The 15,498-nt window shown below is 31.7% G+C and overlaps 1 protein-coding gene and 1 long non-coding RNA gene across 2 annotated transcripts; one reads left to right on the forward strand and one right to left on the reverse strand.

The window, feature by feature from the left end:
- Positions 1-5,132: 5,132 nt before the first annotated feature.
- Positions 5,133-6,037, reverse strand: LOC148762046 (uncharacterized). The gene is made up of 2 exons (XR_016027097.1): positions 5,917-6,037; positions 5,133-5,779 (listed from the first exon to the last, which is right to left on the reverse strand). It is a non-coding gene; the product is annotated as an uncharacterized LOC148762046 (long non-coding RNA).
- LOC18595618 (protein SHOU4-like) lies at positions 5,883-13,262 on the forward strand. The gene is made up of 5 exons (XM_007023657.3): positions 5,883-6,282; positions 8,754-9,728; positions 10,770-10,925; positions 11,693-11,904; positions 12,703-13,262. The coding sequence occupies exons 2-5, from the start codon at positions 8,832-8,834 to the stop codon at positions 12,893-12,895; spliced, it is 1,458 nt and encodes a 485-aa protein (XP_007023719.1). The 5' UTR covers positions 5,883-6,282; positions 8,754-8,831; the 3' UTR covers positions 12,896-13,262.
- The last annotated feature ends 2,236 nt before the right edge of the window (positions 13,263-15,498 follow it).

Below are 15,498 nucleotides of genomic sequence, written 5' to 3' on the forward strand. Positions count from 1 at the left end.
TAACTCAATGTAATTAAAAAGTTCTAATTCAAAACTTTAATAAATTGTATTAATATTGATAATAAAATAGAAATTTAAAAATAAGTTGCGGCGTTATTTCGTTTAGCAATTATGCATATTTCTTAAATTGAATTTCAATCCTTGTTTAATACTATTATATACAAATGTAAACACTATTTATATAATAATTAAAAATTATTTAAAATGATAAAGGATGATTTAAAAAAATGTAATGAGTAAAATATATACTTTATCAATAAAAAAATCTATCGGTGTATTACTAACGGAATATTTGATAAAAGAGGAGCAAATTGTTCACACTCAATTCTGCACTATTAATTCATAATTGGCATCTCTCAAGGGTTGAATTGTTAAGCAACCCATCAGAGGATACACTAAAATTGTTAGAACTTGGAATTTCTTCCTAAAAGTCTCAAGTTTGATTATGGGAAAGTAGATCAGATCAAATGAGAAAGAATTATTATTTTTATTTGGTGAGATATTTACAATAATTAATCAACAATTAATTTTAGTAGACCTAGTAATTAAAGTAAAATTTATTACAATAAATTTTTTTTTCAACTTCATTTGGCTTCAAAGCCTTCTTGTAGCCCTAGGGATCTTCTTCTATTTACCATTATTTGTCACTTTGTCTTTTTTATTTTTTTTAACTACATAATGCAAAGTGGTTTAAATAATGAAGTAATACTGTAGTTATTATTATTATTATTATTATTATTATTATTATAGTTGGTAATTCATAATTAGATTAAATAGTTGAAAAAGGGTATTTTGGAAAGTCTAAAGAAAAATCATTACATTTGGAGAAGAAAATGCTTTAACTACTTAGAAAAACACATCATTGCCGGATACTTCCACATTATATCATCCACCATTCACGGCTTATTTTGTCAATTCTTGGAAGTATAGGTAAAATAAAAAAGATAAATAATAAAAAAGTTTTTGAATTATTTAAGAAAATTTAAATAAATTTGTATTCTTTTATTGTATTTATTTAAGTTCTTATATTTTTATTTTTAGTCAAATAATTAAATCTTTATGACTAATGGTTGATTGATTATTATTAATCAAAATATTACTTGACATTTTATACCTCTGTGACTTTGACATAATGTTGATATGAAAAGTAAAAAATACTATATAGTTATATCATCATACCAAATCAACATGTCACATCATCACTTAGCATTTCATGTTAGCGTCACGTGACATAGAATGATAAATAACATTTTGATTAAGTTAACTATTACTCATAAATTTTTTTGGTTCAAAATAAAAGTATAAGATCTTATTTAATTCAAAATAATAATAATAAGATTTGATTAAATATAATAAAGAAATAAAGACTTATTTCAACTTTTTAAAATAATTAAAATTTTTTTTAGATACTATGCCAATAAAAATGAAAAAAAAACCCTTAGGCTAATGACACAAAGCCTTAAGTGTTGGTGGAGTAAAATGAAAAACCCTTTAATAAAAAATATTAAAAAGTAAGGCCCCATGACAATGATAAGAATTGAAAACAATGGTGGAGTAAAATGAAAAATAACTTAATAAAATATGTTAATGTAAGGCTCTATTCGACATCACGGTGAAATTGACAGTGGTAAGATTGAAAACAATGATAACAATGAGATTGAAACCAAGGAAGGGACAAAATGTGCTTAACAAAAAACAATACGGACAATGAAGTGAAATGTGGTAAGAAAAATTGACCATTAAAGTTATTAAATTAAAAATCTATAAATAAATTAAGCATAATATCTTAAAAAGTTCCTAAATTTTTTAAAAAATTTAACTAAACATTTATATTTTATTATGTTTAATCAAGTCTTTGTATTATTATTTTAGGTGAAATAGATTCTTAAGATTAAAGATTGTCTAATTATTGTTAATCGACACTTGTCATCTTTTGACGTGGCATGAATGGTGACGTTCAATTATGTTGCACTAATATGGCATGTTGATGTATCAAAATGGATGGTGACAAATTATGTTGATGTGACATAATTATATCAAAATATGATAGTTTCACTTTCCAAGCCAATGTCATGCCAACTTCATGTGAGCATAAAATGAAAGATATCATTTTAACTAACAACAATTAGTCAATTATTAATCATAAGAACTTGTTTAGTTCAAAATAAATGTATAGAGGTTTGATTGAATGTAATAGAAGAATAATAACTTATTAGAATTTTTTTAAATAGTGTAAAAGCTTTTAAAGGCATTATACCAAGAAAGGATGTACCGAAGGTGACGGAGAAGAAGATCATAGCAGTTCTTGAAGTACTAATGGCATGTTTGGTAGAGGGAATGGTTAAGCTATTCATTGGTAAGTGAATCATTGATAACTCTTTTGCTAGTAGCTAGTGTCACGAAGACGTAATCCGTTCAATTCGTATTTATAAGTGTCTAGCAACCTCTTGATGCCTAGTGAGTTGAGTCATGTTCCACTGACGAGTCAATCTATATTATGTTTATGTTTACAAACTATGAAACATGTTTTATGGATTATAAGTATGTTACCATAGTGTAGTTAAATGTTGGGGCATATTACATTATGAATGTTATGTTAAATGTGTAAAGTGACTCAAGTGCCTATATGGACATTCAAGGGTGTTGAGACATGTAAATATTATGGTGCACTAAAAATGTGACACTCTGATAATATACGAAATGTTGCACTTACACTAACATGTTAAGAAGTTCTATATATGTGTAATGTTGTGTATAATGGTATGCATGAGTTGATATTGTATGCCTATAGATGTTTGTATATGCTTTCACATTGATGATTGTTTAAAGATGAACGTTAAAGAAGCTTGCTTCGGCCTAATAGGCTATACCTGTCTAGGTTCATGCATCGATCATGTTCCATCATAAAATGGGATATGATAGTTTGTAAGAAACGTTTATAAACAAAATGAGGTGTCTATAGGAGTTATTTATAAGAAATATTCGTATGGATCACCATTGGAAGCTGTACAACTTGATAACTTGTGATTTGTTGCAACTTTTTAAAAAAAAAAATGATTTGCTACAACCTAAGCTCAATATTGAGGATTATATTGTGGTTGAAAACCTTGACTCCAAGGCCTGAAGGTATAATGACCTTACTCCTTTAATTAGGGTTCATCTATATCACCATCAAAATTAATGCTTTCACTGATGAAATTTTTTGTCAATAAAGGATTAAATTCCATCAGTAACATAAATTACCGACAACCTACTAATAGAAATTTTTTTTCAAAATTTAGTCAAAAATACCTTAGTTGGTAAAGCTACTTCAAAAAACTACTAAGTTTTCCTACGATAAATCTTTAATGAAATATTTTGTTGAATAATTGGTCGACAATGCATCTAATTTGTTGGTAAATGTCTGACGGAGTATTCAGTTGGATTGTCAGTTGGCAATGCATTTAATCCACCGATAGCATTACTGGTCCATATTGATTAGTTTCTAGATGGTGTTTTTCATCAATAATTTACCATAAAAATTACCATTAGACCCTATTGATTATTTTTGTTGAAGTTTGTTATTATTTCGTTGGTGATAATGTTATTTCAATTAGTAATACAACCCCTAATTCCATTGGTAAAAAGATTAAAAAGTATTTTTTTAATTTTTAAAACATATTTTAAAAAATTAAAAATACATATATAATAATTTAAATATTAGAAATATGTAAAAAATATTTTTTAATTAATAAAAACATGAATACAAATTGTATTATTTTTATTACAATCAATTAAAAATAAAAAAGTCAAAAGCGTACAAGTATATGAAGAATCCAAATGAAAAAAAAAAACATACAAATTTATCTACTAACATCATCCCTTCGTCACAAGGGTTCGCCAATTGCTTTGATGAAGATTCGGCGCGGATTGCCAGCCACATCCCTCAATTGAGAATTTGCTGAACGCTAGACTCCAAGTTCATTAAACGTTAAAGTAGTCCAATGTCCCTATGTTTATAATATTAGTATGTAAGATACTTTCTTAGTCGATGGAGAATCTTCAATTGTGAATATTCTATTTCTGAACCTCTTTTATCAAATATAATTACATTGAAAAGACCATTCCTTTCAATTTGATCATATTTGATAAGTGTGGTTCAGAAATATAATAGCCAATTAGTCGAGAAGGAAGATCATCAACCGACAAGACAGATTATCAGTTGACTCAAAAGATAATCTTACATACTAATACCATGAGAACAGAGGGAATGAAATTGAAGAATCATGCTAATCGGAGAAAATGAAAATTAACCTTCGATAGAAGCACTCATCTTGAATAAAAAACATGCAAAGACAATAGAACACATGTTTTGCAAGAGCACTCATTCTGTAGTCTTTATCTATTTTCCATTCAAAGATTTCAATACCAATAGCTCGTATATTCTATAACTTGACTTACCTATTCGAGATTACTTAACAAATAGGGAATTCGCAACAATATGCTCAATCCCTACTTGCTAAATAATCCCAAATAAATTATTTTAGTTCATTGAATCTACGAGTGACAGATTATGTTGTGCTCCTTCAACCCAAACTCGCATATTCCATTGACATGACCAACATACCCAATTTCGACAACTCGTATAATAGATGAAATATTCTAATGTGGACAACTCATACATTCTATAGACTTGAACAACAAATCCAACATTAATTCAATTCGAGATTGGTCGATCAGGTTCACAGAATATTCGAGTGACAGATTTTACTGTACTCTTTGAACCCAATTCATTCAAAAAAATCAATCATATAAACATAAATTTATAATATATAAATCATATCATCAACGCATAATAAGAGAACTCACTTTGTACTAGCAACACTCATAATTCAAATTCAATTTTTATGAAACCACGTATACAATCAATAGAGCACCTAATATTATCATACAGGGTTTTAATTGGCACACAAATTAACCAATGGCAATTCAAAGTTCTAAAGAGGAAACATTTACCAATATTGTATGCTAAGAGTGGACGAGCTTGTGTTTGAAGGTACTTGGAAATCATACATTAGTCTAACTATTAAGGGATGTAAGAGATGAATCCAGCTAAGCCTAAAAAAAATTAGATATGAAGGGGACTCGACAAATATTCAATTGAATTGTGCTTGCATAAATAATTTATAAAATAACACTTGAGCAAAAATACACCATCTACGTACATTACCAGGCTCTAGCTGAGAAAAGAACCAGACTACTACCCAGAAAACCACATCCAAATCATAACCCAAGAAGGCATTATGCAATCCACACTCAAGCAGGGCACATTGCCTGGAACATAATAGCTATTATAGCAATAACAGCACTACGACACCATGAACAATGTAACCAGAGATTCAAACCCAAAGAACTGAAAAAGCAGATCATAGAACCACATCCCCATCATAAACCTAACACAACATCAAAAGAACAATTAAAGCCAGAAATTGCCTCACGATTAAAAGCAAACAAGATCAAAGGGTATATATATAGAAACAGAAGACAGTTGCTAATGGCTAAAGATTAATCTATCTTATAAGCAAAGGCTTGCCCCTTTCTCAAACGAGACATCTTCTTTGAAAAGATAGAACTGTGAAGACCGAAAGTGAATAATACCTCGTGAGTGGATGTATTTTAGAAATTGTTGGTCAATACCTTGATGTTAAAGGCACGTGCTGTTTGCTCCAAACGCCACCAATAATTAGGCCTGTAAAAGGGCATCATGGGCCTCTAACCATTCGGGCTTCAAGCCCCAGTCCTAACAATTATAAATAAATTGCTTCAAATTCAAAGTAAAAGACAAAAATTATGAAACACCATCTCTTTCCAAAAAAAAAAAAAAAAAAATCTTACAGAGAAAAGAATGATATATTATATTAGGAATTGAGCTCTAACCTGATATTGATAGTATGATTATCTCAACAATAATGATTTTTGCTTGAGTTTTGAGGCTTTAGCCGGACGAGACGAGACAACCTACCAGTAGTTGCGGCTCTCTCAAGTGACAGCTGAAACTAGAAAAAGGAAAATTATATATAAAGGAATTTGTTGTATTATGATATTTAGAGAGAGAAAGAAACAACGAACAACAACAGTAAAGAAAACAACTAAACCTTGGACTTTTTATTGAGAGAGTGCGGGTTTGCTGTTGGAACGACTCTTCTCTGTGTCTGTCTGTTTGATTTTCTTTTCTTCCTATAATATCTATAATGTCTCCAAATCTCCTCATTTCCTCTTCAACTCTGTCTTCTTTTACTTCAGGTATGTTCTTACTTCACCTTTTTCTTCTACATATATTGCCATTTTTACAACTCTTTAGTTCCTTTCTGCTGTTGTCCTCTACTGCCACAAAACATCAGAAATCTCTCAGATCTTTCCAATTTTCTTGGTTTGTACTCCAAATGGCGATCTGGGTATCTTTTGTTTTTGTGATTTAGCCTGTAAATTTGCTTCTTTTAATTCTTGGGAGTTAAGAATGGAATGTTTTCATTTTTGATACCCAAACGCTATATGTTTTGGTTTGTTTTTGACAAAATCAAAATGTAAGTGAAATCTTATATTCATGTGTTAAATCTTATATTTTGAGCTGTATGTAGAAACAAAAATGAAAACGTTCCTTTAACTGAGCTCATCTAGCTTGGGGATATATGTTTTTTTTTTGTATAGATCTCCTTCATTTGATCTTTTTTTGGTTAAAAACGGGAACAGAGTATGCTTTGTTTCTTTGATTTGGGTTGTAAATTTGGTTCTTCAGGTGTTTGGTGAGTGTAGCAGGTTGTCTTTTTTGTATGATACCTTTCGTAATTAGAAAGTTGTGAAAGTCCACATCTTTTGGTTATTAGGCATTCCCATTTTGGGTTGTGTTTTTGATGAGAAAATGCTGTAAAAGGAAATATTGAATCTTAAACTTTCTCATGTTTTGGAGCTTTTCATGAACAAGTATTGGATCTCACCTCTTTCCTTGGTTTTGTTGAAATGTTCATTTGGTGTGCTTAGTGTTTATGATTTCTGTGATTGATTCTGGTTCTTTGGGTAGTAGATAACTTAAATGGTACTTTTTTTTTTGTTAACTTTTATGGAGATTTGCAATGATGATCTTCTTGCAAAATCTGAGTAACTTGACTTGATTGATTCTATTGTTCCTGAGAAACTGTGAAATAGGACAAGAGAAAAAGGCCTTCCTTCGGCCTTCTTTCACTGCAACTGAGTTCTCTTTCTCTTCTTCTGCCTTCAGATCTATGTCTTTTCTTGACTTTTATTTGAAACCATGATGTGTTTAAATTGGTTAGGTGGTGGAATGTGGTGAACAGATGGCTAGTTTGTGAACTTGTTTTCCTCTCTCTCTCTCTCTCTCTGTGCTTTTTATGATACCATATGCTTTCTGACTTACAAGTGATCATTGTATATAATTTTCCTACTGCCTAGAACTCCATTAAATTATGCCTAATGTGAATTTGAAGTGTGAAGAGTGTTTGTATTGCTTTATTTCGTTGTTTAACTTTGTAAGTATAATTATGACCTTGTGTTTGATTTAAGCTGTGACATTTGTTGCCTTTGCAGTTGGGTGTCACACAATTTAGTATAAGGTTATCTTCTTTTCTTGAATAGCTTTAGCTTTTTCTTTCCCTTCTTTCCCCCAGTTTTTCTCAACTAAGTTAAACAAGGGGGTGGGGCTTCAGACTTCAGTTCTCCATTTGATTGTTGGTCACTTTTTGAAGCTGTTTCTTCCTGATTACCAATGTTTTCAATTATCAGTTTTCTGGGATCCATTCATTTAGGCAGTTCTTATCTATCCAATTGGGGTACCTGTGCTGAAATGTGAAATCAGTCCATGCATTGCAAGATTGGGAGTTGGTCACTGTTGTGGATGCTTTGTTCAGGGACACAATTTCTATTGTGGTTTACTTGCTTGATTTGACAAATAAATTTATCTTTGATCCCTTGGCTTCTGATAATACAATAAGGCAATAGTCTCCAGTAAATTAAGCCTAACAAACTACTCAGAGATATTGTTGAACTTTTGGATGTTATGTAGTGTTTATGTTTATTGATCATTTGGCAAACAAAGGAATGTTTAAATTGTGAGAATGGAAGTGTTCTTTGTAAATTGCTATGAACTGGGAGTTTGACAGAGTTTATTTTGATTATAAGACTGTTTGTGATCATATGAACCTTCCTTTGCAAATGGTTTGCGAAGAATCTAATCATGTCCTATCATTCAGTGCTTTAATTATGTTGCTTATGTTCAGTGTAATGTGTCCTTCTTATCATATTGGATCCTGCTAATTGAATTTGCTCGTTTCTGCCATTGCATGCTTCATTGAAATTTTGGATCAATGATTTTCTTGTCTTTCATTTTTACTCTTCTGTGTGATCTTCCATGCTGCTGCCTCATTATTGTGCCCCACCCTGTATCAGAGATCTGATGAAAATCTATCTGGTTACTTAAAAGCCCTGCATGCTCACAAACAAGAATCCAAGATGACATCACATTTTGAAATTTTGATGCTTCTTCTATATAGTAGTGGAATTTGTTTGAATACTTTTTTTATTGTGTACAAGATTACTTTATGTTCTCTTTTCTACTGCTATATGTCTTTCTGTGGCTTACCTCTTTTGTGTGAGAGTTGGCTCTTTACCTTTGATGCCTAGTTTGTGATAAGTCCATATATATTTCTGAAATTATTGCAATAAGCCACTCTTCTGATGGCTAAGGTGCTCTTTGTTCTCAGGGGGGCTTTGAGTTTGTCGTCCACATAGTGCTAGCAGTTGTTGTGTGATATTTTGGTGCATTCTATTTAGGAAGCTAGATGGGTTCCAGATTCCCATCTCATAAGCTCAGCAATGGGCTTTATGTGTCAGGCAGGCCAGAGCAGCCTAAAGAAAGGACCCCAACCATGAGCTCAGTGGCCATGCCCTATACTGGTGGAGATATTAAGAAGTCAGGAGAATTGGGGAAAATGTTTGATATCCCCATGGATGGTTCTAAGTCCAGGAAATCTGGGCCTATAAATAATGCTCCTTCAAGGACTGGATCTTTTGGAGGTGCTGCTTCACATTCTGGACCAATCATGCCTAATGCAGCGCCTCGGGCAGGCTATACCACATCAGGTCCGGGTGCCACTGGAGGCATGTCTGGTTCAGCCTCAGTAAAGAAGTCAAATTCTGGACCATTGAATAGACATGGGGATCCTGTAAAGAAATCATCTGGCCCACAATCTGGGGGAGTAACACCAAGTGGGCGCCAAAACTCTGGTCCTATTCCTCCTGTTCTCCCCACAACTGGCCTCATTACATCTGGGCCCATCTCTTCCGGGCCACTAAATTCCTCTGGGGCTCCTCGGAAAGTTTCTGGTCCTTTGGAATCAATGGGATCAATGAAAGTGAAAGGTTCTGCTGTTCATAATCAGGCTGTGACTGTTCTCAGCCAAGATGATGACTTTTCTTTCAAGAGGAACTTCCCAAAACCAATATTATGGGCACTGATACTGCTTTTTGTAATGGGTTTCATTGCTGGTGGTTTTATTCTTGGAGCAGTTCACAATGCCATTCTCCTTATTGTTGTTGTGGTTCTTTTCGGTGCTGTTGCTGCATTATTTGCTTGGAACTCCTGTTGGGGGAGAACAGCTATTATGGGTTTCATTGCTCGTTATCCAGATGCAGAGCTTAGAAATGCAAAGAATGGGCAATTCGTGAAAATTTCTGGGGTATGTGATTTAATTTATGATTTGATATGATATTTTCATAATTGCTAGTAGCAACTAGTGATCCACATTCACATGAACATCCCAGTTTTTCCAATGATTTATTCTGAAAATCCTGACAGTCGTTTCTCTCCCTCTGTGAAATACTGCCTTTGTTGAGGGTTCCCTTATAGTTGGTCCTAAGCCAAGATTAAGGACAAGGGTTGCATTAAGTAGTTGACAGCTATCATGAAATTTGTTGAATCTTTATATATGGATCATATTGGAAATTGATTATGTAGTGGGAAAAGGCTTAGATTGATTGTGTTGTACGTTTTGTTCCTAATGGTTTTTTGTCACTCTCTATGTCCTCCCTTCTTTAAAACTCTATTTTTCTGATCATTGGGGTTTGTGCTATTGAAATTTTTAGAGAGTTATCTAGCTCTGACAAATTTGTATAAAGGATCAACTTTGCAAATAAGATTTGTCTTATACAACCGAAAGTGTATGAAAGAAACTAGCAGAACGGTTTTAGGAGTAATCTCTGTCCTTAAATGAAATTCCTTAGAATTGAGGTGGTGGTTAAAATACTTATTTTTCTAACTGAAATAACTCATATATTTTAACTACTAACTAGGAAAAATTTAGGACTGTGAAAGTGGAGAAAGAGGTTAAGCCTGTGTAGTTACCAGGTAGTCTTAAATAGTTATTTATCAATCATAAATTTTCCCTTAAGGATTGTTTTAACCTAAATTATGTAAAATATTCCTTCTATATGATCTAAACAATTTGAAGTGTGATTAATAAAAAATATAATTTAAGTTGATATCATGTTGCAACTCAAGGTCCTATTGTAATTGCCAAGGGCCACACCTGTTGGATCAAAAAGCATTAATTTTATGTACATATGATCCCCTGTAACTGTTGCAGATCTTCTAACTATTGAAAATTGAATTACAGGTCGTTTATGCTTGTCTAGTTGTGGTTTTTGTTGGTATCATTTAAGTTTATCTGCTTGTAAATGTGTAGATGACATCGATAAGTGTGTGGTTGTAATTTTTGAAGGTGGTAACATGTGGGAATGTGCCTCTTGAGTCCTCCTTCCAGAAAGTTCCAAGATGTGTGTATACATCTACTAGTTTGTATGAGTATCGAGGATGGGATTCCAAAGCTGCTAATCCTACTCATCGTCGTTTTACTTGGGGGCTCCGATTATTGGAAGTGAGTAATTGAATTGTTAATTTTTATTCTATTTTTTCCCAAATTCTTATGAAAATGTTATTTTCCATGTTTCTTTGTAATTTACATTTCACAGAAAGGCTTACCCTTATTTTTAAATTTCAAGTTGCTGAGGATTTTGTCCTCTCCCAAAAAGTGAAAAGGAACAAGGTTTTATTGGCTTAAGTATGCTGTGAAGTGCTACATAGCCCTCTGCTTACAGTTGTATTGGGGCAGATGTGCTGAAACTTGTGTTTATATGTTGTCTATGGCTGGATATTATGTCCCTATTATTATGTATATTTTAATTCCCTTTTGTCAAATTGATGACTTTTATTTCCAAAGTTTTCGTGCCTAATAGTTTTTGAGTCTTTTGTCATAGACATTTAATGGACATTGTTTTATCTATGAGTTCGTTCTTCACTATCACTTGTGATATTTTGAAAGACTTTGTGTCTTGTTTCCCGTTTGTTCAGTCTTGTATTGATCTGTAGGCTTCTTACGCATTTCGAATTATCAAATTTATTATACGATGCTTCATCAAGTAGTCCAGAAGCTTTTATCAACTTAACTAATTTTATATATTTCAGCAAAAAGAAAAAAGTGACTACTGTTTGCATGTTTCTGAGAAGATGGATAACCTGTCATCATGTCTTTCTTGCACACCATCATCATGGGATCTAATTTGTTGGAGGATAAAACCTTTTTATCTGTGCTTTTAGATTTCATACTTTCAAATGTAACCTTTTTTGTGTATGTCATTTTGACAGAGGCGTGCAGTTGACTTCTACATCTCTGATTTCCAATCTGGGTTGAGAGCATTGGTTAAAACGGGCTATGGAGCCAGGGTGACTCCTTATGTGGATGACTCAATTGTTATAGATGTCAACCCAGCCAATGAAGCGTTATCTCCAGAGTTCATCAGGTGGTTGGGAGAAAGGAACCTTTCTAGTGATGACCGTGTAATGCGCATGAAAGAAGGGTAAATGTTCTCTTCTATTCATAGTTTCGCCATAATATTAAGTGCTTATGTTGCAGATAATGAATGGTATCTTGAGGGTCTCCCTATTTGACTGATGGTTAATAGGGCTAATTCTTGAGTTTTCAAATTTTGAGAAGTTATCTTCTACAATTCATTGTTTTCAAAATGACTATTCTTTCCTTATATTCTCCAGTTGTAAGGATTAGGTGACAATGTCTTTATGTGCCATAAACTGGGATGGAGAGTGAGCCTGAAGTAAGGTGGCCTAGTGCAAAGATGTACATCCAGTTTAGATTGATGTGGGATATAAATTATCTAACTTGGTTATCATTGAATTGTCTTATGCAGCAGCATCATACTTATTATAGTTGAATTGATCCACCACTCCTCTAAGTATTGAATGTAGTTATGAAAGTAAATAATATGGAAATTTAGGGTTGTTTAGAGGAGAGTGAAGGCTCCGGGTTGGGGTGAGAAAGTTTAAATTGAACTTAGGCCAGTTTGTGGTTTTTGCTGAGGTTATACTGTTTATAAACGAGTCCATCGAATGGACACCTGTATCTTTTGAAATTTCATTATCAATTAAATTGATGGAGTCATCATGGGGTGCTTGAAGTTGAGAGCTTCATAGTTCTAGCTCTAAGCATATGAGATGCAATTATGTCTGCATTGTGTAGAGAATGGTTGAATGAGTTGGCTTTAAAGCTCTTTTTCTTATCCCAAATCTTAGGATAAGTTGGTTTGAAAAACTCTGATCATGTTGTAAAGTTTTTTGAGATTGAAATTTGATGTTTATAGGTATATCAAGGAAGGAAGCACAGTTAGTGTAATGGGAGTTGTTCAGAGAAATGACAATGTCCTTATGATTGTTCCTCCACCTGAGCCAATTACAACCGGATGCCAATGGGCCAAATGTGTCTTCCCAGCTAGCCTTGAGGGTATTGTATTGAGATGTGAAGACACGTCAAATAATGATGCCATACCCGTTTAGTACCATGTGCATTGTAAACTTTTTCTCAGCTACAAACTCTTTTAAAATTTGTTCTCTTATTCTTCCTTTTTCTATTAATATTTGGCAACAATGGTGGCTGTGGTAAGGTGGTATGATGGTGAACATTGCAGTAGAACATGAGAAGAGAGGCTGGGTGGCGTTTCTTATCATTTTAACTTGGTGTATAGCTTTTCCAGGTTTCTTTGCCGATATATTTTAATCTTGTAGGCTTGAAGGCTGTTGTTATGGGAATGGGTTCGTGCAGTTGGGGGCATTCTTATGTGTTTGAGAAAGATTTGGGATATTGTTAAATAGAAAGAAGAAAAACATTACAAGGTATTTGAGTATATTTGTGGTTGACATGACAGTTTTGCTTTGTTTTTTTTGGCAATGACAGGCTGGAAACCATTGATGACTTACTAGGGAATGAATTTCCAATCTAGTGTGACACAATGCTTGACTTTTATATTGATAATTTGTGTAAAGTAATGTATTTTCAAAGACACAATTTTGTTGAAATTGTTATGAGGTCAATTTGGGTTGCCATGGTTTACCATTTGGAATGTTCCAGCATTGTGTGGTGTGGCTTTGTTAGGAACAAGAGACTTTGTTTCCTTTATCATCTTCACTTTACTCATGCTTTTACCATTGCTGCTTTGTACATTTGTTTTTATTTTTTTTATTATTATGGAACATTTGTAATGATTTCATTCAGATTTCTCAAATGAATTAAAAAGAGCTGAATATGCAAACTCTTCAATATAAAATCCAACTTAAAAAAGAACCAAACCAAAGGAAGAACATAATAGTAGAAGGAGGATGCAATCTTCAATTTATATGGAAAATGTTAGAATTAATTTCTTTATTATTGTTTATACGAATTGAGTTCTTGTATTTTTAAAAATTATTAATTTTGGTTTGAACATAGTTAAATTTTTTAGAACTATGTTGACGTGATGATGATTAAAAAATAAATTTTTATTTCTTAAACCTTTCACAAAAAAAGTTTGGAAGATGAAATTGATTTTTAAAAAGTTTCTAAAAAATGAAAATAGAAAATGTATTCCAAATATATTATACTACAATTTTGGTATAAAACACTTTGCAATTCTTTCCAAAATGGAATCTTAGGACTCATTTGGTTCTAATCCTAGGTGACATTTATTCTTGGTATAATACTTGAAAAAGTCTTTGAACTAGTTATGAAAATTCAAATGAGTTTTTATTCTTTTATTGTGTTTAATTAAATCTCTATAATTTTATTTTGAGGCAAATAAACCTTTATAATTAATAGTTGATTAATTTTCATTAGTCAAAATGTTCTTGTTATTATATATTCACATGACGTTGATGTGGAAAGTAAAAAATGTTATATGATCATGTTATCGTATCACATTAACATGTCACATCATCATCAATTTATTTAAAAACAAAAAATAAGTATTATTGCCCCTCTTGGTATTAACTATTCCATCCCTTTCAGAATGGTAAAAAAAAGTTTGGACAAAAATACCATTACTCAATTTCAAAAATTACTAACCATACCATATAAAAAGTTATTTTCCCCTCATTTCCTTTTTTTTTCCTCTCTTCTTAATATGCCTCTCTCCTTGCTATAAATTTCTTCCACCATCAAAGGATAGCAGAGGGTGATGATGACAACAATGTAAAGAAAGATCAAGCCACAAGGAGTGCTAGAATGACGTTCCATTACACCAACCACATCTCTGATGTTTGGCCAATCTAGAAGAAAGAAAAGAAAAAAAAAAATTTAAAATAAAAAATTAAAAGTTTAAATATAAATTATAAAAAATAATATTTTAAATTTAAAAATTAAATTAAAAATTTTTAATATTTTAAAAATAAAGAATTAAGAACACAATAAAATAATCATTTTAATTTCTTAATATTTTAAACAAAATATAAATTATTAATATTTTGAAAAATAAATAAAATAAAAATAACTTATCAAATTAAAGTTTTTAATAAAAATTTATTAATATTTTTAATAAATTATAAAAAATAAATATTTTAAATTAAAAATAAAATATTATAATAAAAGGTATTTTTCTCTTTTTATCACCTATTCTTTTGTTAGTCAAAAACTATTTTTACCAATCAAACATTGGAATGAGCCATAATAGCAATTCCTGTCTTATGCCATTTTATAAACTACTAGTCCTTGAGCAAAACATAAACTAAAATGAAATAACATAAATAAAGAAAACAACTTAATTAGAAATAAATTGCACCAACTCAATAATCACCTTTAATATTGGAATGAGTCATAACGGTAATTCTTGTCTTATTCCATTTTATGAACTGCTAGTTCTCAAGCAAAATATAAACTAAAATGAAATAGCATAAATTAAGAAAACAACTTAATTAGAAATAAATTGCACCAACTCAATAATCACCTTTAATATTGGAATGAGTCATAACGGTAATTCTTGTCTTATTCCATTTTATGAACTGCTAGTTCTCAAGCAAAATATAAACTAAAATGAAATAGCATAAATTAAGAAAACAACTTAATTAGAAATAAATTGCACCAACTCAATACTCACCTTTAATATCCTCATAAGTTAATCCACATTCTCAAC

The sequence above is a fragment of the Theobroma cacao genome, chromosome 6, assembly GCF_053813885.1.
Source record: "Theobroma cacao isolate CCN51 chromosome 6, ASM5381388v1, whole genome shotgun sequence".
NCBI classification, from domain to species: Eukaryota; Viridiplantae; Streptophyta; class Magnoliopsida; order Malvales; family Malvaceae; genus Theobroma; species Theobroma cacao.